Below are 25,931 nucleotides of genomic sequence, written 5' to 3' on the forward strand. Positions count from 1 at the left end.
AATGGCATAAATTCCACAACGCAAATAACAACCCTGCACCCACCTAAACACTTAGAGCTGACTCACTTTGCACCTGTAACTGACAAAACTGTCCAAGAGATTGTCACCAGTCTGAGTTCATCTACATGCTGCCTCGATGTGTTACCCACTAAATTTCTAAAGTCTGTGCTCAACAGTTTGCTATCACCACTCACTCTCATAGTTAATATGTCCCTTCAATCTGGAACATTCCCAAGAGCTTTGAAAACTGCGGTTATCAAGCCTCTCCTAAAGAAGAGCAGTCTTGATGCCACAATGCTGAACAATTACCGACCAATCTCAAATCTGCCGTTTTTAGGCAAATTCCTTGAAAAAGTTGTTTACCAACAGCTTATTAACTTCCTCGAAATTAACAACTCCTTTGATGTCTTCCAATCAGGTTTTAGACCCACCACAGCACTGAGACTGCTCTTATCAAGGTGACAAATGACATCCGCCTGAACACTGATGCAGGCAAAGTCTCAGTCTTGATCCTGTTAGATCTGAGTGCTGCCTTTGACACTGTGGATCATGGGATCCTCTTACAGAGACTAGAGGACTGGGAGGGCATATCTGGTACGGCACTAAACTGGTTCAAGTCCTATTTACAAAACAGGGAGTACTTTGTTGAAAGCAATAATGTGTCTTACCACAACTCTGCAGATGACACTCAGATCTATGTCTCACTGCAGCAGGTGAATATGGACCAGTGGATTCACTCACTGCATCAACAGATCAGTGTGTGGAGGAAAAACAAGTTTCTTCTGCTAAACTCAGACAAGACTGAAGTCATCATCTTTGGCCACAGAAACATAGAGAAAGTGTTACCAGTCACCTCCAGTCTCTCTCTCTAAAACCTTCAACTCAGGCTAGAAATCTAGGGGTAATAATGGACTCAGACTTGAACTTTAACAGCCACATCAAATCAATAACATCTGCAGATTTTTACCACCTAAAAAACATGTCAAAAATCAAAGGTAAACTGTCAAAGCCAGACTTAGAGAGACTTATCCTGCATTTGTGTCCAGTAGATTAGACGACTGTAACGTCCTGCTCACTGGACTCTCCAAACGAGCCTTAAGACACAACAGAACATCCAGGACACTGCTGCTCGGGTCAGGACTAGAACCAGGAAGTACTTCACACATAAGTCCTGTGCTCAGGTCTCTGCACTGGCTTCCTGTAGCTCAGAGAATAGACTTTAAAGCAGCTCTGCTTGTGTAAGTCTCTCCATGGCCTAGGTCCAAAGTACATCTCTGAAATGTTAGTGCCATATAAACCATCTCACACTCTGAGGACTTCAGGGACCAGCCTCCTGCTGGTGCCCAGAGTCAGAACTAAACATGGGGAATTGGCATTTCAGTTTTATGCAGCTAAAAACTGGAACAGTCTTTCTGAAGATGTGAGACAGACCTCTACTTTGACAATGTTTAAATCCTGACTCAAAACAGTTCTGTTCAGCTGTGCATACGACTGAAAGGTTTTTATTCTGCACTCTTCTGTTTTAATGTTAATTTTATGATGATTATTTGTGATTATTTATGTTTTGATTTGTGTGATTTTAATGTCTTTCTTATTCTGTAAAGCACTTTGAATTACCTTGTGTACGAATTGTGCTATACAAATAAACTTGCCTTGCCTTGTACGAGGTGTAGGTTTGCATTGTCAGAAATATTGAAGGTGTTATTGCAGATTTGGGTTCAGAAGTCGGCATCAGGGGCAATTCCCAAGTCTTTTCCCCATTTTTCTTTTGGTCTTGCCATAGTTTTGTCTGATTGTGACCAATGAGGGATAACAGAAGATTCATCCAAAGTAAGAGGTAATCTGTTTTGTTTTGTTTTTTTGTTTTTTTTTGTCCATCTCTAGATATGATTGGAACCATTATTTCTCACATACATTTTCCAAATTAATTTTATTTCTATAGCACATTTAAAACAACTTGAGTGTGCTTCATATACAGTCAGCAAAAACAAATATACAGATAACACAGTACAAAGGAAAAGAACAACCTGCAACCAGGCTCAGGGAAAAACACAAGAAAATGAGGAAATGAACAGCATCTATTTTTGTGTGTGATCTGAATAACCTAATGACCTAGTAACCTAATACGGTTACGGTCTGGGGAAATACCAAATGTTAATTACTTTTCTCGTCAAGGGTGTTTTTTGTCGTAAGATAAGGGTGGAGTTACATTATATAATAGAAACCTGTCACCTCACAAACTGTCAAATCTCAAACTTCAGAGCCTGAGCTGCTCACAAACCCAAAATGGACGGCAAGATTATCTGTCTGATGTTTCTGCTGGGACTTTATGAAGGAGGAATGGCACAAGGTAAATTAAAAAACCTATTTTATTATTATGAACATTTTGATGATTATTATGATAATGATGATCATGATTATTATTATTATTCATATTTGTTTATTTAATAGTGGATTATTATAAACATTTTGCACATTTGATAAAGGATGTTTTTTCATCAATATGAATTAATTAATTTTTTTTTACCCTAAATATAGGTACGACTACAGCTGCCCCAACTACGAATACAGCTGCCCCAACTACGACTACAGCTGCCCCAACTACGACTACAGCTGCTCCAACTACGACTACAGCTGACCCAACTACAACCACAGCTCTGCCAACAACAACAGGTGAGACCTTTCACAGACACACAGTCTCTTTAGATTTTTAAACATGAAAGAGCAATGCAAAGGTGGACAATCTTTTTTATGAATGTGCCTTTCCTGTTGCATTTGTGTGTTTTTCTCTCTGTAGATGGCTGTAAACCGTTACCGTGGGACGATCTTACAGCGCTCTATAACTCACCTGTGTTCAATGCTGAGTGGATGGTGACGTCCGTGGGGAACACGCCTGTCCTCGCAGGATTCATCGCCCGCAGTGGAGTCAGGTGAGCTCCATCTGCAACTGAAAACAGTGAACCATCTGTGTTTACAGAGCATAACATTTCAAATATATTGTAAAACTGTTGGTGATGGTTCGGCCAAGATCTGTGGAGAGGGGAAGCTTTTCAGTGTAATTTGTTTTGCAATAAAAACTAACTTGACAAAAATGAAAAAAACTGTGGTACAGTTGTGCTTTACTTGATTTTATGATGCATAAAGATAATGCAGTTTCCTTAAAATTATTTGAAGTGGTTCAGTGGTGTTCTGCTTTATCTAGATGCTTTTCTTGTCATTTCTACCCAATCATTATTTTCATGATAAAAAGTTCACATTTTGTTTTAGGGTGACTTTGTGTGACGGCTCAAAGTGGCTCATTCACCAAGGGCCTAACGGTAACATAGTAGTGAGCAGCGCCACCTACCTGTCTAGCATGTGGATGGTAACAGACACAAATAACATCTACAACATTCCACATTTCTCTCAGAAATAATGTAAAACTCTGTATATGGTTCATATCAGATACGATGCAGCAAGAATTTCTATGGACAAAAGACTGTGTCTGACTTCGTGAATGCTGCTGGAGCGTCAGTAAATTTCCTGCTTAACTGCAACATCTGGGACTTAGCGATCTGGTGGCCGACTCCACCTGTCCCAACTACTACTACAGCTGCCCCGACTACAACTACAGCTGCCGCGACTACAACTACAGCTGCCCCGACTACAACTACAGCTGCCCCGACTACAACTACAGCTGCCCCAACTACTACTACACCGGATCCAACTACAACCACAGCTCTGCCAACAACAACAGGTGAGACCTTTCACAGACACACAGTCTCTTTAGATTTTTAAACATGAAAGAGCAATGCAAAGGTGGACAATCTTTTTTATGAATGTGTCTTTTCCTGTTGCATTTGTGTGTTTTTCTCTCTGTAGGTGGCTGTAAACCGTTACCGTGGGACGATCTTACAGCGCTCTATAACTCACCTGTGTTCAATGCTGAGTGGATGGTGATGTCCGTGGGGAACACGCCTGTCCTCGCAGGATTCATCGCCCGCAGTGGAGTCAGGTGAGCTCCATCTGCAACTGAAAACAGTGAACCATCTGTGTTTACAGAGCATAACATTTCAAATATATTGTAAAACTGTTGGTGATGGTTCGGCCAAGATCTGTGGAGAGGGGAAGCTTTTCAGTGTAATTTGTTTTGCAATAAAAACTAACTTGACAAAAATGAAAAAAACTGTAGTACAGTTGTGCTTTACTTGATTTTATGATGCATAAAGATAATGCAGTTTCCTTATAATTATTTGAAGTGGTTCAGTGGTGTTCTGCTTTATCTAGATGCTTTTCTTGTCATTTCTACCCAATCATTATTTTCATGATAAAAAGTTCACATTTTCTTTAGGGTGACTTTGTGTGACGGCTCAAAGTGGCTCATTCACCAAGGGCCTAACGGTGACATAGTAGTGAGCAGCGCCACCTACCTGTCTGGCATGTGGATGGTAAGAGACACAAATAACATCTACAACATTCCACATTTCTCTCAGAAATAATGTAAAACTCTGTATATGTTTCATTTCAGACACAATGCAGCAAGAATTTCTATGGACAAAAGACTGTGTCTGACTTCGTGAATGCTGCTGGAAAGCCATTCAATTTCCTGTTTGACTGCAACATCTGGGACATAGTGATCTGGTGGCCAACTACACCTGTCACAACTACGACTCCACCTGTCCCAACTACAACTACACCTGTCCCAACTACGACTCCACCTGTCCCAACTACTACTACACCTGTCCCGACTACAACTACACCTGTCCCAACTACTACTACAACTGCGCCAACTACAACTACAACTGCGCCAACTACAACCACAGCTCTGCCAACAACAACAGGTGAGACCTTTCAGAGACACGACTTCAGTGCTCTTTTATATAGTTTTTTTTTTATATTTTCATACCTGATTATTTATTTTGTTTCATTCAGATGTTTGAGTGAATGTGTGTTTTCTGAAGACGTCTAATTTCAAGAAGTGTTTCTCTATGTTTTTATTAAAGTCCATGATATTAAAGACCAATGGCAGAGACGAGTTTCCATGTTGTATACAGTGTACACAAATTAGGGGAGGATTATTTATACAAAAACTAAGTTAGTTACATGAAGTGCACTTGAATTGAACTAAATAGATCTAGACTTTAGATCTCTTTAGATTTTTAAACATGAAAGAGCAATGCAAAGGTGGACAATCTTTTTTATGAATGTGCCTTTCCTGTTGCATTTGTGTGTTTTTCTCTCTGTAGGTGGCTGTAAACCGTTACCGTGGGACGATCTTACAGCGCTCTATAACTCACCTGTGTTCAATGCTGAGTGGATGGTGACGTCCGTGGGGAACACGCCTGTCCTCGCAGGATTCATCGCCCGCAGTGGAGTCAGGTGAGCTCCATCTGCAACTGAAAACAGTGAACCATCTGTGTTTACAGAGCATAACATTTCAAATATATTGTAAAACTGTTGGTGATGGTTCGGCCAAGATCTGTGGAGAGGGGAAGCTTTTCAGTGTAATTTGTTTTGCAATAAAAACTAACTTGACAAAAATGAAAAAAACTGTGGTACGGTTGTGGTTTACTTGATTTTATGATGCATAAAGATAATGCAGTTTCCTTATAATTATTTGAAGTGGTTCAGTGGTGTTCTGCTTTACCTAGATGCTTTTCTTGTCATTTCTACCAAATCATTATTTTCATGATAAAAAGTTCACATTTTCTTTTAGGGTGACTTTGTGTGACGGCTCAAAGTGGCTCATTCACCAAGGGCCTAACGGTGACATAGTAGTGAGCAGCGCCACCTACCTGTCTAGCATGTGGATGGTAAGAGACACAAATAACATCTACAACATTCCACATTTCTCTCAGAAATAATGTAAAACTCTGTATATGGTTCATATCAGATACGATGCAGCAAGAATTTCTATGGACAAAAGACTGTGTCTGACTTCGTGAATGCCGCTGGAGCGTCAGTAAATTTCCTGTTTAACTGCAACATCTGGGACTTAGTGATCTGGTGGCCGACTCCACCTGTCCCAACTACAACTACAGCTGCCCCGACTACAACTACAGCTGACCCGACTACTACTACACCGGCTCCAACTACAACCACAGCTCTGCCAACAACAACAGGTGAGACCTTTCACAGACACGACTTCAGTGCTCTTTTATATAGTTTTTTAAATCATATTTTCATACCTGAATATTTATTTTGTTTCATTCAGATGTTTGAGTGAATGTGTGTTTTCTGAAGTCGTCTAATTTCAAGAAGTGTTTCTCTATGTTTTTATTAAAGTCCATGATATTAAAGACCAATGGCAGAGACGAGTTTCCATGTTGTATACAGTGTACACAAATTAGGGGAGGATTATTTATACAAAAACTAAGTTAGTTACATGAAGTGCACTTGAATTGAACTAAATAGATCTAGACTTTAGATCTGTTTAGATTTTTAAACATGAAAGAGCAATGCAAAGGTGCACAATCTTTTTTATGAATGTGCCTTTCCTGTTGCATTTGTGTGTTTTTCTCTCTGTAGGTGGCTGTAAACCGTTACCGTGGGACGATCTTACAGCGCTCTATAACTCACCTGTGTTCAATGCTGAGTGGATGGTGATGTCCGTGGGGAACACGCCTGTCCTCGCAGGATTCATCGCCCGCAGTGGAGTCAGGTGAGCTCCATCTGCAACTGAAAACAGTGAACCATCTGTGTTTACAGAGCATAACATTTCAAATATATTGTAAAACTGTTGGTGATGGTTCGGCCAAGATCTGTGGAGAGGGGAGGCTTTTCAGTGTAATTTGTTTTGCAATAAAAACTAACTTGACAAAAATGAAAAAAACTGTGGTACGGTTGTGCTTTACTTGATTTTATGATGCATAAAGATAATGCAGTTTCCTTATAATTATTTGAAGTGGTTCAGTGGTGTTCTGCTTTATCTAGATGCTTTTCTTGTCATTTCTACCCAATCATTATTTTCATGATAAAAAGTTCACATTTTGTTTTAGGGTGACTTTGTGTGACGGCTCAAAGTGGCTCATTCACCAAGGGCCTAACGGTGACATAGTAGTGAGCAGCGCCACCTACCTGTCTGGCATGTGGATGGTAAGAGACACAAATAACATCTACAACATTCCACATTTCTCTCAGAAATAATGTAAAACTCTGTACATGTTTCATTTCAGACACAATGCAGCAAGAATTTCTATGGACAAAAGACTGTGTCTGACTTCGTGAATGCTGCTGGAAAGCCATTCAATTTCCTGTTTGACTGCAACATCTGGGACATAGTGATCTGGTGGCCAACTACGACTCCACCTGTCCCAACTACAACTACACCTGTCCCAACTACGACTCCACCTGTCCCAACTACTACTACACCTGTCCCAACTACGACTACACCTGTCCCGACTACTACTACACCTGTCCCGACTACAACTACAGCTGCCCCGACTACAACTACAGCTGCCCCGACTACAACTACAGCTGCCCCGACTACAACTACAGCTGCCCCGACTACAACTACAGCTGCCCCGACTACAACTACAGCTCCCCCGACTACAACTACAGCTCCCCTGACTACAACTACAGCTGCCCCAACTACTACTACACCGGCTCCAACTACAACCACAGCTCTGCCAACAACAACAGGTGAGTCCTTTCACAGACATGACTTCAGTGCTCTTTTATATGTTTTTTTAAATCATATTTTCATACCTGAATGTTTATTTTGTTTCATTCAGATGTTTGAGTGAATGTGTGTTTTCTGAAGACGTCTAATTTCAAGAAGTGTTTCTCTATGTTTTTATTAAAGTGCATGATATTAAAGACCAATGGCAGAGATGAGTTTCCATGTTGTATACAGTGTACACAAATTAGGGGAGGATTATTTATACAAAAACTAAGTTAAGTTAGTTACATGAAGTGCACTTCAATTGCTCCCCCCTTGAACTGCCACCTTATCGTGGTGGGGGAGTTTGTGTACCTGAATGATCCTAGGAGCTATGTTGCCTGGGGCATTATGCCCCTGGTAGGGTCTCCCATAGCAAACAGTTCCTAGGTGACGGGTCAGACAAAGAGCAGTTCCCTATGCCCCTATGATGAGCAGAAAAACAAGGATTGTGACGTCGCCCGGTATGGTGCAGCCAGGGCCCCACCCTGGAGCCAGGCCTGGGGTTGGGGCTCGAATGCGAGCGCCTTTGCCCACGGGGCCCGGCCAGGCTCAGCCCTAAAGGACGACGAGGATCCGCACTCCTGTGGGCTCACCACCCACTGAGGGTCTCATAGCCGTCGGGTGCGAGGAGGTCTGGGCAGCGGTCGAAGACAGGGGTCTCGACGACCCGGTCCACAGACGCAGCATCTGTCTGTAGCGATGTGGAATGTCACCTCACTGGTGGGGAAGGAGCCTGAGCTCGTGCAGGAGGTTGAGAGGTATCGGCTACATATAGTTGGGCTCACCTCCACGCACAGCTTGGGCTCTGGTACCCAACTCCTTGAGAGGGGTTGGACCCTCCACTTCTCTGGCGTTACCCATGGGGAGAGGCAGCGAGCTGGTGTGGGCTTGCTTATTGCCCCACAGTTCAGCCGTCACGTGTTGGAGTTTACCCCGGTGAACGAGAGGGTGGCGTCCCTGCGCCTTCGGGTCGGGGACAGGTTTCTCACTGTTGTGTCGGCCTACGGGCCAAGCAGCAATGCAGAGTACCCGGCCTTCTTGGAGTCCCTGGGAGGGGTACTAGACAGTGCACCTACTGGGGACTCCATTGTTCTCCAGGGGGACTTCAACGCCCACGTGGGCAATGCCAGTGACACCTGGAGGGGCGTGATCGGGAAAAGCGGCCTCCCTGATCTGAACCCGAGCGTATTTTTGTTATTAGACTTCTGTGCTAATCACAGTTTGTCCATAATGAACACCATGTTTGAACACAAGGGTGTCCATCGGTGCACGTGGCACCAGGACACTCTAGGTCGGAAGTCGATGATCGACTTTGTCGTCGTGCCATCTGACCTCCGGTCGTGTGTCTTGGACACTCGGGTGAAGAGAGGGGCAGAGCTGTCAACCGATCACCACCTGGTTGTGAGTTGGATCCGCTGGCGGAGGAGGAAGCCGGACATACCTGGCAGGCCCAAGCGTATTGTGAGGGTCTGTTGGGAATGTCTGGTGGAACCCTCTGTCAGCAGGGTCTTCAAGTCACGCCTCCAGGAGAGTTTCTCCCATATCCCAGGGGAGGTTGGAGACATGGAGTCCGAGTGGGCCATGTTCTCCACCTCCATTGTCGATGCGGCTGCATGTAGCTGTGGTCGCAAGGTCTCTGGTGCCTGTCACGGTGGCAATCCCCAAACCCGGTGGTGGACGCCAAAAGTAAGGGATGCCATCAGGCTGAAGAAGGAATCCTATCAGGCCCTGCTGGCTTGTGGAACTCCTGAAGCAGCCGACAGGTACCGTCAGGCCAAGCATGCCGCAGCCCGTGCAGTCACAGAGGCAAAAACTCGGGGTTGGGAGGAGTTCGGGGAGGCCATGGAGGAGGACTATAGGTCGGCCTCAAAGAAATTCTGGCAAACCGTTCGATGCTTTAGGAGAGGGAAGCAGTGCTTCACCAACACTATTTACAGTACGGGAGGAGAGCTGCTGACATCAACTGGGGATGTAGTTGGGCGGTGGAAAGAATACTTTGAGGATCTCCTCAATCCCACTGTCATGTCTTCCGAGGAGGAAGCAGAGTTTGAGGACTCAGGGGTGGACTCGTCCATCACCCTGGCTGACGTCACTGAAGTGGTTGGTAAGCTCCTTGGTGGCAAGGCTCTGGGGGTGGATGAGATCCGTTCTGAGTATCTTGAATCTCTGGATGTTGTGGGGCTGTCTTGGCTGACACGCCTTTGCAACATCATGTGGCAGTCGGGGACAGTACCTTTGGAATGGCAGACCGGGGTGGTGGTCCCTCTGTTTAAGAAGGGGGACAGAAGGTGTTTGACAATTACAGGGGAATCACACTCCTCAGCCTTCCCGATAAGGTCTATTCCAGGGTACTGAAGAGTAGAATATGACCGATAGTCGAACCTCAGATTCAAGAGGAGCAGTCACGGAACACTGGACCAACTCTATACTCTCCATCGGGTCCTTGAGGGTTCATGGGAGTTTGTCAAACCAGTCCACATGTGTTTTGTGGATCTGGAGAAGGCATTCGACCGTGTCCCTCGTGGTGTCCTTTGGGGGGGTGCCCTGGGAGTATGGGGTCCGGGGCTCTTTGCTAAGGGCTGTCCGGTCCCTGTATGACCGGAGCAGGAGCTGTGTTCATTGCCGGCAGTAAGTCAGACCTGTTCCCGGTGCATGTTGGACTCCATCAGGGCTGCCCTTTGTCACCGGTTCTGTTCATTATGTTTATGGACAGAATTTCTAGGTGCAGCCAGGGACCGGAGGGGGTCTGGGTCGGAAACCACAGGATTTCATCTCTGCTATTTGCAGATGATGTTGTTCTGATGCTTCATCGAACCAGGACCTGCAGCACTGGGGCGGTTTGCAGCCGAGTGTGAAGCGGCTGGGATGAGAATCAGCTCCTCCAAATCCGAGGCCATGGTTCTCGACCGGAAAAAGGTGGCTTGCCCTCTCTGGGTGGATGGAGAGTCTATGCCTCAAGTGGAGGAGTTCAAGTATCTCTGGGTCTTGTTCACGAGTGAGGGAAGGATGGAGTGTGAGATTGACAGGCGGATCGGTGCAGCGTCTGCAGTAATGTGGTCACTGTATCGGTCCGTTGTGGTGAAGAAGGAGCTGAGCCGGAAGGCAAGGCTCTCAATTTACCGTTACTCTATGTTCCTGCCCTCACCTATGGTCACGAGCTCTGGGTAATGACTGAATAGACAAGATTGCGGATACAAGCGGCTGAAATGGGCTTCCTCCGCAGGGTGGATGGGCGCACTATTAGGGATAGGGTGAGGAGCTCAGTCACTCAGGAGCTCGGAGTAAAGCCGCTGCTCCTCCACGTCAAGAGGAGCAAGTTTAGGTGGCTCGGGCATCTCCTCAGGATGTCTCCTGGACGCCTCCCTGCGGAGGTGTTCCGGGCACGTCCCACCGGAAGGGGGGGCCCCGGGGAAGACCCAGGACATGCTGGAGGGACTATGTCTCTAGGCTGGCCTGGGAACGTCTCGGGATTCTCCCGGAAGAGCTGGAGGAAATGTGTATGGAGAGGGAAGTCTGGGCTTCCCTGCTGAAACTGCTGCCTCCGCGACCTGGCCCCGGATAAAGCGGAAGAAAATGGATGCATGGCACTTGAATTGAACTAAATAGATCTAGACTTTAGAGCTCTTTAGATTTTTAAACATGAAAGAGCAATGCAAAGGTGGACAATCTTTTTTATGAATGTGTCTTTTACTGTTGCATTTGTGTGTTTTTCTCTCTGTAGGTGGCTGTAAACCGTTACCGTGGGACAATCTTACAGCGCTCTATAACTCACCTGTGTTCAATGCTGAGTGGATGGTGAGGCCCGTGGGGACCATGCCTGTCCTCGCAGGATTCATCGCCCGCAGTGGAGTCAGGTGAGCTCCATCTGCAACTGAAAACAGTGAACCATCTGTGTTTACAGAGCATAACATTTCAAATATATTGTAAAACTGTTGGTGATGGTTCGGCCAAGATCTGTGGAGAGGGGAGGCTTTTCAGTGTAATTTGTTTTGCAATAAAAACTAACTTGACAAAAATGAAAAAAACTGTGGTACGGTTGTGCTTTACTTGATTTTATGATGCATAAAGATAATGCAGTTTCCTTATAATTATTTTAAGTGGTTCAGTGGTGTTCTGCTTTACCTAGATGCTTTTCTTGTCATTTCTACCCAATCATTATTTTCATGATAAAAAGTTCACATTTTGTTTTAGGGTGACTTTGTGTGACGGCTCAAAGTGGTTCATTCACCAAGAGTCTGACGGTGACATAGTAGTGAGCAGCGCCAAAGATTTGTCCAGCATGTGGATGGTAAGAGACACATTGAACATCTACAACATTCCACATTTCTCTCAGAAATAATGTAAAACTCTGTATATGTTTCATTTCAGACACAATGCAGCAAGAATTTCTATGGACAAAAGACTGTGTCTTACATCGTGAATGCCGCTGGAGCGTCAGTAAATTTCCTGTTTAACTGCAACATCTGGTCCATAACGATCTGGTTTGACTGATGTGGCCCATGCTGGGCCAGTTCTTCAATACACATTTATTTAACCCTCTGATGCATGAATTATGAAAGCCTTGGTCAAGATTTTTTGTTGAAGTGTTTTCTCAAGACATAAAACAACATTGAACTGCCTGTAAAAATGAATTAACTTGTGTTCTATTGTAAATATACAGACACATGTTTCTTTTTATGCTTTGAAAAACATTTCAACAATTTTTTGGGAAATTTCAGCACTGTATAGGTGCAATGTTTAAGCCTGAATAAGAAAAACAATCAAAAACCAAGGAAATTTACTTGCAGTTACACTGACTGACCACTGAATTGACCTCAATGGAGTGTGGCAGCAGAGAGCACTGTAGAAGCTGATATGCAGTTTCACCACATAAACCAGTGCAGAAAGTTCTGTTTTAGTAGCTGTCCACTGCAGTGACCGCTGTGCACCAGAGGGTTAAATCTACAGTATGTATCTTTATAGAGGTGGAATGTCAGGCCCTCCTCCAGAGCAAATAAAAGTCAGGTTTGTGGAGACGCGAGCCCACTTAAAGAAAGGATGCATATTTTTGCATGTTTTTTTCAGTGCAATAAGCACAATTAAAATTTAAATAAAATGTTTTTATTTTTGTCTATTACAAAAAACTTACATTCTGTTTCTTTAATGACTTGTTTATGCAGGACTTCTCATTGTCATGGTGATAAAATAAATGACATGATAATATATAATAAAACATTCTGACATAAGTCTTGTCCCTCATTACATGGCTGAACGTCCGATTCAAAATTATTGGCATTATATGGACTGTCACGTTGGCTCTACACGGGGCAGCAGTGAGGGTAGGATGTAGACTGACCGTTAAATCGAGAGCTTTGCCTTTAGACTCAGCTACTTACCGATACAGCGGCCGCATCACTGCAGACGAACCCAGTGGTGGACACCAGAAGTAAGGGATGTCATCAGGCTGAAGAAGGAGTCTTATTGAGCCTTGTTGGCTCATGGGACTCCTGAGGCAGCTGACGAGTGCTGGCGGGCCAAGTGTGCTCCGGCATTTGTGTGGCCCCTGCCTAGACTGCTGCCCCTGCGACCTGGCTCTGGGACAAGAGGAAGAAAATGAAATGAAAGGAATTGCATTTTATTCTTACAAGACTAACCTGAACAAAAGCACAACTAACAATAGATTATTGTCTGGGGACATACCAAATGTTAGGACAAACAACATTCTTAACGAGTAAAGGAACTAAGATAAGGGTGGAGTTACTTTATATAATAGAAACCTGTCACCTCACAAACTGTCAAATCTCAAACTTCAGAGCCTGAGCTGCTCACAAACCCAAAATGGACGGCAAGATTATCTGTCTGATGTTTCTGCTGGGACTTTATGAAGGAGCAAGTAAATTTAAAAACCTATTTTATTATTATGAACATTTTGATTATTATTATTCATATTTGTTTATTAAATAGTGGATTATTATAAACATTTTGCACATTTGACAAAGGATGTTTTTTTCATAAATATGAATTAAATGATTTTTTTAAAAATTAGTTTTTACCTAAATATAGCTACTACTACAATTGCCCCAACTACGACTACAACTCCTACTACAACCACAGCTCTGCCAACAACAACTACAACATTCCACAGTTCTCTCAGAAATAATGCAAAACTCTGTATATGTTTCATTTCAGACACAATGCAGCAAGAATTTCTATGGACAAAAGACTGTGTCCGACATCGTGAATGCCGCTGGAGCGTCAGTAAATTTCCTGTTTAACTGCAACATCTGGTCCATAACGATCTGGTTTGACTGATGTGGCCCATGCTGTGTCAGTTCTTCAATACACATTTATTTAAATCTACAGTATGTAACTTTATAGAAGTGGAATGTCACCTGGATACATTCCTGTGGTTATGCCATAACTACAGGATGCTGTACTGTGGTATTAGTCAATAGAAACAACAATTCCATGGAAACAAGCAGGAAGAGGCCCTCCTCCAGAGCAAATAAAAGTCAGGTTTGTGGAGACGTGAGCCCACTTAAAGAAAGGATGCATATTTTTGTATGTTTTTTCAGTGCAATAAGCATAATTACAATGAAAGAAAATGTTTTTTATTTTTGTCTCTTTCTAGCAAAAAAATTACATTCTTTGGCTTTAATAACTTGTTTATGCAGGACTTCTCATTGTCATGGTGATGAAATAAATGACATGATAATATATAATAAAACATTCTGACATAATTCTTGTCACTCATTACATGGCTGAACGTCCAATTCAAAATTCATCGATCCATCCATTTTCTTCCGCTTATCCGGGGCCGGGTTGTGGGGGCAGCAGTCTAAGCAGGGACTCCCAGACTTCCCTCACCCCAGACACGTCCTCCACCTCCTCCAGCGGGAGACATAGTCCCTCTAGCGTGTCCTGGATCTTCCCCGGGGCCTCCTCCCGGTGGGACATGCCCAGAACACGTCCCTAGGGAGGCGTCCAGGAGGCATCCTGAGCAGATGCCCGAGCCACCTCAACCGCCACGCGATGTTGCAGAAACGTGTCAGCCAAGACAAACGTGTCCCACAACATCCAGAGACTTGAGGTACTCGGGACGGATCTCGTCCAGCCCCGGAGCGTTGCCACCGAAGAGCTCGCCAACCACCTCGGTGACTTCAGTCAGGGTGATGGATGAGTCCGGGTCCCCAGTCTCTGCTTCCTCCTCGGAAGACATGACGGGGGGATTGAGGAGATCCTCAGTCCCCAGTTGAGGTCAGCAGCTCTCCACCTGCCCTGTAAACAGTGTTGGTGAAGCACTGCTTCCCCTTCCGGAGGCGTCGGACAGTTTGCCAGAATTTCTTTGAGGCCGTCCGACAGTCCTCCTCCATGGCCTCCCCGAACTCCTCCCAACCCCAAGTTTTTGCCTCTGCAACCGCCTGAGCCGCGGCACGCTTGGCCCGCCTGTACTCATCAGCTGCCTCAGGAGTCCCACGAACCAACAAGGCTCGATAGGACTCCTTCTTCAGCTTGACAGCATCCCTTACTTCCGATGTCCACCACCGGGTTCAGGGATTGCCGCCGTGACAAGCACCACAGACCTTACGACCACAGCTACGAGCGGCTGCATTGACAATAGAGGGGGAGAACATGGCACACTCAGACTCCATGTCCCAAGCCTACCCCGGGATCAGGGAGAAGTTCTCCCAGAGGTGTGAGTTGAAGACCCCTCTGACAGAGGGCTCCACCAGACGGTCCCAGCAGACCCTCACAATGCGCTTGGGCCTGCCTGGTCTGTCCGGCTTCCTCCTCCGCCAGCGGATCCAACTCACAACCAGGTGGTGATCGGTTGACAGCTCAGCTCCTCTCTTCACCCGAGTGTCCAAGACACGCGGCCGGAGATCAGATGGCACAACAACAAAGTCGATCATCCACCGTGACCTAGAGTGTCCTGGTGCCACGTGCACTGGTGGACACCCTTGTGCTTGAACATTGTGTTTGTTAAGAGGTATTTCAGCCTCTTCTATCCGTGATCTTGTCCTTTCGGTCATTACCCAGAGCTCATGACCACTGGTGAGGGTAGGACGTAGACTGACCACTAAATCGAGAGTTTTGCCTTTCGGCTCCTTCTTTACCACAACAGACCGACTGCTTTGTACAAGTGTAACCTGAACAAAAGTACACCTAATAATACATTACTGTCTGGGGACATTCTAAAAGTGAATTCCTTTTCTTGTCAAGGGTGTTGTTTGTCATAAGATGAGGGTGGAGTTAGTTTATATAATAGAAACCTGTCACTTCACAAACTTAAATAATCAAACTTCAGAGCCTGAGCTGCTCATAAACCCAAAATGGACAGCAGGATTATCTGTCTGATGTTTCTGCTGGGACTTTATGAAGGAGGAATGGCACAAAGTAAATTTAAAAAACTATTTTATTATTATGAACATTTTGATGATTATTATAATGATGATTATTACGATTATGATGATGAGTATTATTATTATTATTCATATTTGTTTATTTAATAGTGGATTATTTTAAACATTTTGCACATTTGACAAAGGATGTTTTTTCATAAATATGAATATTCTTTTTTTTTCTTTTTTTTTTACCTAAATATAGTTGCTGCTACACCTGCCCCAACTACAACTACACCAGTTTCAACTACAACTACAACTGTCCCAACTACAACTGCTCCAACTACTACTAGACCTGCCTCTACTACAGTTACAACTCTGCCAACAACAACAGGTGAGACCTTTCACCCACACTACTTCAGTGCTCTTTTATATAGTTTTTAAAGTCCATGATATTAAAGACCAATGGCAGAGACGAGTTTCCATGTTGTTTAACAGCAGTGGTCCCCAACCTTTTTATCACCGCGGACCGGTCAACGCTTGAAAATTTTACCGTGGACCGGGGGGGCCAATTTGTAACCCCTTAGCATTCCGGGTCATTTTGGTGAAATTGCCTTTGTTCTGACCTCTCCAAATTAAAATAATCACCATTATTGAACCCTCAGTAGTAACTGCATTAGTTTGGGGTCTTTGTAAAGGTAACACCCTATAGTTTTACCCACAGGTGTCAGAATCACTGTATGTTTGTCTGCTGAGCATTTATACACTTTGGAACACACATAAAAATAATTTTTCTCATCCTCACCAAAAAAAAATTGTGAAAATGAAGGTGTAGAAAGCTGCAGTAGGAGCTGGGGCCAAAAATACACCATACCTCAACTGACGAGATTGTTGACCACTTACATTTCAAATTTGAGGTCAATACCTATAAAAATTTGAGTTTTACAATCATTTTATCATGAGTAAGTCCAGGCCTCTCCAAACCTATCCGAATGAACACATTTGGAGAATGTTTGGAAAAAGTGCAATAACTTTTGAATGTTTCAACCCACAGACATCAGTGAGGCTCTACTGAAAACTCACACTGAGAGGAATCTGTATCTGCACAGCTGCTCTATTACTGTACATTTATATATCATATCAAAACACAATATAAAATGTATATTTGTATATAAAATACAGTCAAAACAAGTGCTATGGGTCAAAATAAATATATATTTACAAACCACACACTGCAAACAATCAACAAACACACACGCTTCAAAATGTAAACAAACACACACTGGAAACTGAGAACACACTGTACATGATCGTACAGCGAGACAGTCATTCTGCAACAGTGGCTCAGTGGTTAGAGCTTTGGTCCCGCAACCCGAAGGTTGGAAGATCAATTCCCACTTGGACCAATTTCTGTCACTGTGTCCTTAGTTCTGTCATTGTGTCCTTAGGCGCAGATTGGCATTAGCTAATGCTAATGATTACACATGATACACATTTGACCCACAATTAAGTTAATAGCAGAATAAACCACACTTACAGATCAGGAACAGCATCCAGTCCATCAAAACATAAGGTCCCTCTACTCTTGAGTCCATCATGAGATCTTCACTTGGTTCCACGAACCGCTCCAGGTCCGAGATGTCTCTAGTTTAACTTATACAAACATCCACAGTGTCCTCGGTCGCGTACTTCCTTTCTTTTGTCCGTTTCGTCATGTTTAAAACACAAAACTGCTGCGTAAAATTACGCAATACGCGCGCGTAATTTTACGCGTGGATCTTTATATCCAGTCTCGTCTTTTTACGCGTGCAGCAAACTCCGTCTGTTTACAGTAAACCACTGCATGTCATGCATCAGCGTGTTCCGCAGTTCATGGGCTTTAAGAAGAAAACATCACTAAACATGTGTAATGCAACAGCTTGATTCTACAAGGGGGAGAGTGGGGTGTACTCTTTCAGTCATCTGTAGCTCTCATTCACTGTCTGCGGCTCCAGTAACCCACAGCCCCCACCTTATTGGCCAACTTTGGTGTCCATCACAAGCTAACAAGTTTGTTTTGCGCTAAGGAACAAAGTTGGCGCTGTCAGAGGTTTATTATGCCTGAAACTGACAAAATAAATGCAGAGAAGTGACGGAACAGATTTCACTTTCCTGCAGCAGATTGAACATGAAGGCTCTAACTTCCTTTGTGGACATAATTTCTCGACTGGATTATATTCTCTGGACCTTTACGGAACGAATGAGACCAACTTTGTGTGAATATGTTGATGTTTGACAGAACCAGAGCGCTCAATGGTAAGTGAAGTCCAAATCCACATTTCTGACTTCTCTGTAAAAACGTCTTCCTGTCAGCACTGTGGTGAATCGAGGTGTAAATGGTTTACATATTCAGAAAGATGAATGCCGTAGCTTTCATTTGATGCATAGATTGTTTGTGTGGGTGACGCAGAAATACACGTACATTGCTGTAAAGTTGTAACGTGTAACGCGGGCGGGTCGTCGGAACGCTAAGTGGTTAAGTTGTCGGCGCTCAAGTGACGGAAATGTAACCGAGACAATCCGGTCATTTTTAAAAATAAAAGATTTTTCAAAATAAACGATTTTTCAGACTCAGATAATAAACACAACGGAAATAATTAATTATTTCTTGGACGGCCGGTGGCCCGGTACCAATTGATCCACGGCCCGGTTGTTGGGGACCACTGGTATACAGTGTACACAAATTAGGGGAGGATTATTTATACAAAAACTAAGTTAATTACATGAAGATCACTTGAATTCAACTAAATAGATCTAGACTTTAGATCTCTTTAGATTTTTAAACATGAAAGAGCAATGCAAAGTTGGACAATCTTTTTTATGAATGTGTCTTTTCCTGTTGCATTTGTGTGTTTTTCTCTCTGTAGGTGGCTGTAAACCGTTACCGTGGGACGATCTTACAGCGCTCTATAACTCACCTGTGTTCAATGCTGAGTGGATGGTGACGCCCGAGGGGAACACGCCTGTCCTCGCAGGATTCATCGCCTGCAGTGGAGTCAGGTGAGCTCCATCTGCAACTGGAAACAGTGAACTATCTGTGTTTACAGAGCATAACATTTCAAATATATTGTAAAACTGTTGGTGATGGTTCGGCCAAGATCTGTGGAGAGGGGAAGCTTTTCAGTGTAATTTGTTTTGCAATAAAAACACCTGTAAGTTGACAAAAATGAAAAAATAAATATGTTTAATGCCATACTGTGGTACGGTTGTGCTTTACTTGATTTTATGATGCATAAAGATAATGCAGTTTCCTTACAATTATTTGAAGTGGTTCAGTGGTGTTCTGCTTTATCTAGACCAGGGGCGTCAAACTAATTTTCACCGAGGGCCACATCAGCAAAATGGCCGCCATCAAGGGCCAGATGTGACTGTGCGACAGTTTAAATATCACTAAATGTAACCGAATGTCACGTAAAATAAATGTAATTACTTTTGTACTTGTTAAATAACGGTTTCTGTGATAAACTGACATTTTTAAAAGTGTGTATCTGGTCGGGACACACCTGCTCACAGACCTTCAGCTCTGCTTCAAATACGGCCTTTGTCCTATTTTACATTATAGGACAAGTTGTTGTTTTTCTTGCAGACTAACTTTTTCATACTTAGATCCATGTCTGGTGTCAAAATGTCGACGTAGACTGTGCCGACCGTGCCTCATAACACAAAAAACATACAGATTTTTCTCCTCAAAGCACAAACTTGTATTCACCTTCACCTTTCTTCCTTCCAACTTCCTTCCACGCCGACAATTTTCCTCTTCATGAACATTTTGTGATGATTATTTAAAAATATTTCTCATTTCCACTTGCTGGGAAAATCTCATTAGTTTATTGTCAGTGCACACATGAAAGCAGCATAGACTTATTTTAAAATGACAGTCATGCCGTTTAATTTATCTTCTCGCGGGCCACATAAAATGACGTGGCGGGCCGAATTTGACCCCAGGCCTTGAGTTTGACACGTGATGTAGATGCTTTTGTTGTCATTTCTACCCAATCATTATTTTCATGATAAAAAGTTCACATTTTGTTTTAGGGTGACTTTGTGTGACGGCTCAAAGTGGCTCATTCACCAAGAGCCTGACGATGACGTAGTAGTGAGCAGCGCCACCTACCTGTCTGTCACATGGTCGGTAAGAGACACATTGGACATCTACAACATTCCACATTTCCCTTGGTAATAATGCAAAACTCTGTATATGTTTCATTTCAGACACAATGCAGCCACAATTTCTCTGGACAAAAGACTGTGTCCGACATGGTGAATGCTGCTGGAGAGTCATACAGTTTCCTGTTTGACTGCAACATCATGTCCATAACGATCATGTGGCCGACTACAACTGCCCCATCTACTACTACAACTGCCCCATTTACTAATACAACTGCCCCAACTACTACTACAACTGCCCCATCTACTACTACAACTGCCCCATTTACTAATACAACTGCCCCAACTACTACTACAACTGCCCCATCTACTACTACAACTGCCCCATCTACTACTACAACTGCCCCATCTACTACTACAACTGCCCCAACTACTACTACAACTGCCCCAACTACAACTACACGTGCCCCAACTACTACTACAACTGCCCCAACTACTACTACAACTGCCCCAACTACTACTACAACTGCCCCATCTACTACTACAACTGCCCCATTTACTAATACAACTGCCCCAACTACAACTACACCTGCCCCAACTACAACTACCCCATCTACTACTACAACTGCCCCAACTACTACTACAACTGCCCCATCTACTACTACAACTGCCCCAACTACTACTACAACTGCCCCAACTACAACTACACCTGTTCCAACTACGACTAGACCTGCCGCTACTACAGTTACAACTCCTTCTACTACAGTTACAACTCCTTTTACTACAACCACAGCTCTGCCAACAACAACAGGTGAGACCTTTCACAGACACGACTTCAGTGCTCTTTTATATAGTTTTTAAAGTCATATTTTCATACCTGATTTCAGATTTTGAGTGAATGTGTGTTTTCTGAAGAGGTCTATCTTCAAGATGTTTTTATAAAATAACATGAAAAACAATTTGATGACATCATACTGGCAGATGAAGGGCAAGAGCCAGTTTTCCCTGTAGATTTGTTTGTACTTTGCCGTGATATATTCAATTGGTAAATCCACAAATGCTGAAACTGATCTTTTCTATTATCGACCAGACTCGAGAACTTAACCCTTTATGTCTTTGACCAAAAAAAACAACAAAAAACATCTTTGTATTAATAATGTAAATAGCTCTTCTCTTAGCTTTGACGCTGTAACTGATGACGTATTAGGCTTGCAAATTGAAGACTGGGGTTGGAATACTGCTCGGAAAATGCCCTCAACTGTTGCCATATTCTTCATAGAGCACGAGTAAAACTAAATTGGATGAGCAGAGAATCCAGCTTACACCAAAAGCCACTGAAACCCAGGATCACGAGCTCAAGTCTGACTTCTTTTAAAATTGTAACTGTCCCTCAACCTTTGTACTTGTCATAGGCCTGTCTTGGCTGCCCTCTTGTGGTTTGTGGAGGTTGGAGGAGGGTTGTGACACATTAATTTAAACAGCTTCCAGTCCATGATATTATATACCGATGGCATAGATTAACTGCCATTTTGTACATACACAAAATAGGGGTGAATTACTTTGTTCTGTTAGCCAAAAAAGGTTAAGTTAGTTACATGAAGTGCACATGAATTGAGCTAAAACAGATCCAGACTTTCGATCTCTTTAGTTTTTTAAACATAAAAGACCAATGCAAAGGTTTACAATCTTATTATATATGAACATTATACTGTTGCATTTGCGTGTTTTTCTCTGTATAGGTGGCTGCAAAAAGTTCACAAAATATGAGCTGTCAAAGGAGGAGCTTACGGAGCTCTTTAACTCACCTGTGTACTACGCTGAGTGGATGGTGAGGCCCCTGTGGAAGCTGCCTATTGTCATAGGACCCATCTCCCACAGTGGAGTCAGGTGAGCTCCATCTGCAACTGGAAACAGTGAACATCTGTGTTTACAGAGCATAACATTTCAAATATATTGTAAAACTGTTGGTGATGGTTCGGCCAAGATCTGTTGAGAGGGGAAGATTTTCAGTGTAATTTGTTTTGCAATAAAAACACCCCCCCCTCCCTGAACCGCCACCTTAAAATGGTGGAGGGGTTTGAGCACCCGAATGATCCTTGGAGCTATGTTGTCAGGGGCTTCATGCCCCTGGTAGAGTCACCCATAGCAAACAGGTCCAGGGGGACGGGTCTGACTAAGAGCGGTTCAAAAGCTCAACATGAGGAGGAATACAACAAGGCCAGTTACGTCGCCCGGACTGGCATTACCGGGGCCCCACCCTGGAGCCAGGCCTGAGGTGGGGGCTCAGCAGGGAGCGCCTGGTGGCCGGGCCCTTCCCCACAGGGCCCGGCCGGGCTCAGCCCGAAGGAACGACGTGGGGCCATCCTCCCGCGGACTCACCACCTGTGGGAGGAGCCATGAGGGGCGGGTGCAAAGGACATGGAGACTGGCTCTGGGGACATGGAATGTCACCTCGCTGGGGGGGAAGGAGCCGGAGCTTGTGCAGGAGGTTGAGCATTACCGACTAGATATAGTCGGCCTCACCTCCACGCACAGTTTGGGCTCTGGAACCCAACTCCTTGAGAGGGGCTGGACTCTCCATTTCTCTGGCGTTGCCCGCGGGGAGTGGCGGCGAGCTGGTGTGGGCTTGCTCATTGCCCCACAGCTCAGCCGCCACGTGTTGGAGTTCACCCCGGTGGAGGAGAGGGTCGCGTCCCTGCGCCTCTGGGTCGGGGACAGGTCTCTCACTGTTGTCTCGGTCTACAGGCCTAACAGCAGTGCAGAGAACCCGGCCCCATCTTGGCGTCCCTGGGAGGGGTACTAGACAGTGCACCGACCGGGGACTCCGTTGTTCTCCTGGGGGACTTCAATGCCCATGTGGGTAATGACAGTGACACTTCGAGCGGCATGATTGGGAAGAACGGTCTCCCTGATCTGAACCTGAGTAGTGTTTTGTTATTGGACTTCTGTGCTAGTCACAGTTTGTCCATAACGAACACCATGTTCGAGCACAAGGGTGTCTATCGGTGCTTGTCGCGGCGGCAATCCCCGAACCCGGTGGTGGACACCGGAAGTAAGGGATGCCATCAGGCTGAAGAAGGAGTCCTATCGAGCCTTGTTGGCTCATGGGACTCCTGAGGCAGCCGATGAGTACCAGCGGGCCAAGTGTTCCGTGACTCGTGCAGTTGCAGAGGCAAAAACTCAGAGTTGGGAGGAGTTCGGGGAGGGCATGGAGGAGGACTCCTCGGACAGCCTCAAAGAAATTCTGGCAAACCGTCCAACGCCTCAGGCGGGAGAAGCAGTGCTTCACCAACACTGTTTACAGTGCGGGTGGAGTGCGGTAGTGTGGTTTTCGTCCCGGTCGTGGAACACTGGACCAGCTCTATACTCTCCATCGGGTCCTCGAGGGCTCATGGGAGTTTCCCCAACCAGTCCACATGTGTTTTGTGGACCTGGAGAAGGCATTCGACCGTGTCCCTCGTGGTGTCCTTTGGGGGTGCTCCGGGAGTATGGGATCCGGCGCTCTTTGCTAAGGGCTGTCCAGTTCCTATATGACCGGAGCAGGAGCTGTGTTCGCATTGCGGGCTGTAAGTCCAACATGCACTGGGAACAGGTCTGATTTACAGCCCGCAACGCGAACACAGCTCCTGCTCCGGTCATCTATATACTTTTGTTGTCATTTCTACCCAATCATTATTTTCATGATAAAAAGTTCACATTTTGTTTTAGGGTGACTTTGTGTGATGGCTCAATGTGGCTCATTCATAAAGTGCCTAAAAATGGCACAGTAGTAACCAGCGCCACCTACATGTCTGACAGGTGGTCGGTAAGAGACACATTGAATAACTAAAGCATTCCACATTTCTCTCGGTAATAATGCAAAACTCTGTGTATGTTTCATTTCAGACAAAATGCAGCAAGGATTTTAATGGAGAAAAGACTGTTTCTGACTTGGTGAATTCCGGTGGAAAGTCATACAATTTAATCTTTAACTGCCATGTCGCGTCCATAAAAATGATGGTTTAGTGATGTGGCCCATGCTGCGTCAGTTCTTCCATACACATTTATTTAAAGCTACAGTATGTAACTTTCTAGAGGTGGAATGTCACCTGGATGCTTCCATGGAAATAAAAAGTTAAAACCAGACTCCAGAACATTCCTGCAATTATGCCATAACTACAGGATGCCATATTGTGGTAGGTGACATAAAAGTCAGGTTTGTGGAGATGCGAGCCCCCTTAGAGAAAGGATGCATATTTTTGTATGTTTTTTTCAGTGCAAGAAGCACAACAAAAATGATGGAAATTTTTTTTTATTTTTGTCTATTTCAGGCAAAAAACTTACATTCTGTGGCTTTAATAACTTGTTTATGCAGGACTTCTCATTGTCATGGTGATAAAATAAATTACATAATATATAATAAAACATTCTGACATAAGTCTTGTCCCTCATTACATGGCTGAACGTCCGATTCAAAATTATTGGTATTATATGGACTGTCATGTTGGCTCTACAGGGGGCAGCAGAGTGCAAGAATTTGACTAAGACAAAGAAGTTAAGATTTACTGACAATAACCTTCTGCCTGGAACCATTATTTGTCACATTATTTTTTCGATTCAGTTTTATTTATTTTGCCAATTTACAACAACTTGAGCTGACCAAAGTGCTTCACATAAAAGTATAGAAAAAAAAAACAACATACATGGCTGCTTTGAAAGATATTACACTGAAACAATGCAACAGAATTATATGAATATGTTCTATTTAGAATTTATATGCATTTTGAATTTTGTGTGAAATTGTTTAAAACTATGGCAGGATTTAACTGGATCCATTAAATAGTTTTTTTATGTGAACCTCTAGAAGAATAAGTTGCGTTAACTGTCATGTTCCTAGTTTAAACTGAGCTGGAGACAGGTGCATTTGCTTTAACTGTCAGACTGCAGATGCGTCGACCTGGTTTATAGTTAATATTTATGTAATTTCTGAGCCTATTCACATGAAACGAAACTGGCACAAAGGTAAACTTCTCAGCCAATATAAATAAACAAAAGTGAGATTATTTTTTCACAGTGGCCTGAGAAAGGAGGAGGAGCAGTGCGGTTTTCTCCTTCAGGTGCTCGAGGGTTCATGGAGGTTTGCTCAACCGGTCCACATGTGCAGGCTCTGGGGCGGTTTGCAGCCGAGTGTGAAGCGGCTGGGATGAGATTCAGCTCCTCCAAATCCGAGGCCATGGTTCTCAACCGAAAAATGGTGGTTTGCCCTCTCCGGGTGGGTGGAGAGTCTCTGCCTCAAGTGGAGGAGTTCAAGTATCTCGGGGTCTTGTTCACGAGTGAGGGAAGGATGGAGCGTGAGATTGACAGGCGGATCGGTGCAGCGTCTGCAGTGATGTGGTCTCTGTATCGGTCCGTTGTGGTGAAGAAGGAGCTGAGCCCAAAGGCAAAGCTCTCGATTTACCAGTCAGTCTATGTTCTGCCCTCACCTATGGTCATGAGCTCTGGGTAATGACCGAAAGGACAAGAATGTGGATACAAGCGGCTGAAATGGGCTTCCTCCGCAGGGTGGATGGGCGCTCCCTTAGAGATAAGGTGAGGAGCTTGGTCACATGGGAGGAGCTCGGAGTAGAGCCGCTGCTCCTACACGTCGAGAGGAGCAGCTGAGGTGGCTCGGGCATCTGCTCAGGATGCCTCCTGGACGCCTCCCGAGGGAGGCATCCAGGAATGTCTCACCAGGAGGAGGCCCGAAGAAGACCCAGGACATGCTGGAGGGACTATGTCTCTCGACTGGCCTGGGAACGCCTTGGAAATATTTCTTTCAAAAGCAGCACATCTCCCATAGATTT

At 44.3% G+C, this 25,931-nt stretch overlaps 2 protein-coding genes across 2 annotated transcripts; both read left to right on the forward strand.

Annotated features, from left to right (window-relative positions):
• Positions 1-2,242: 2,242 nt before the first annotated feature.
• On the forward strand, positions 2,243-12,865 carry LOC129456211 (integumentary mucin C.1-like). The gene is made up of 17 exons (XM_055221532.1): positions 2,243-2,350; positions 2,539-2,673; positions 2,798-2,930; positions 3,268-3,364; positions 3,445-3,736; positions 3,862-3,994; positions 4,331-4,427; positions 4,508-4,820; positions 5,226-5,358; positions 5,696-5,792; positions 5,873-6,101; positions 6,508-6,640; positions 6,978-7,074; positions 7,155-7,620; positions 11,364-11,496; positions 11,834-11,930; positions 12,011-12,865. The coding sequence occupies exons 1-17, from the start codon at positions 2,287-2,289 to the stop codon at positions 12,131-12,133; spliced, it is 2,772 nt and encodes a 923-aa protein (XP_055077507.1). The 5' UTR covers positions 2,243-2,286; the 3' UTR covers positions 12,134-12,865.
• A 3,071-nt stretch (positions 12,866-15,936) lies between these two features.
• Positions 15,937-24,434, forward strand: LOC129456213 (integumentary mucin C.1-like). Its single transcript, XM_055221533.1, has 8 exons — positions 15,937-16,018; positions 16,229-16,357; positions 18,870-19,002; positions 20,038-20,134; positions 20,215-20,920; positions 21,849-21,996; positions 23,818-23,914; positions 23,995-24,434. Exons 1-8 carry the CDS (start codon positions 15,955-15,957, stop codon positions 24,112-24,114), a joined length of 1,494 nt encoding a protein of 497 aa, XP_055077508.1. The 5' UTR covers positions 15,937-15,954; the 3' UTR covers positions 24,115-24,434.
• The last annotated feature ends 1,497 nt before the right edge of the window (positions 24,435-25,931 follow it).

This window comes from Periophthalmus magnuspinnatus, chromosome 4, assembly GCF_009829125.3.
Source record: "Periophthalmus magnuspinnatus isolate fPerMag1 chromosome 4, fPerMag1.2.pri, whole genome shotgun sequence".
NCBI lineage: Eukaryota > Metazoa > Chordata > Actinopteri > Gobiiformes > Gobiidae > Periophthalmus > Periophthalmus magnuspinnatus.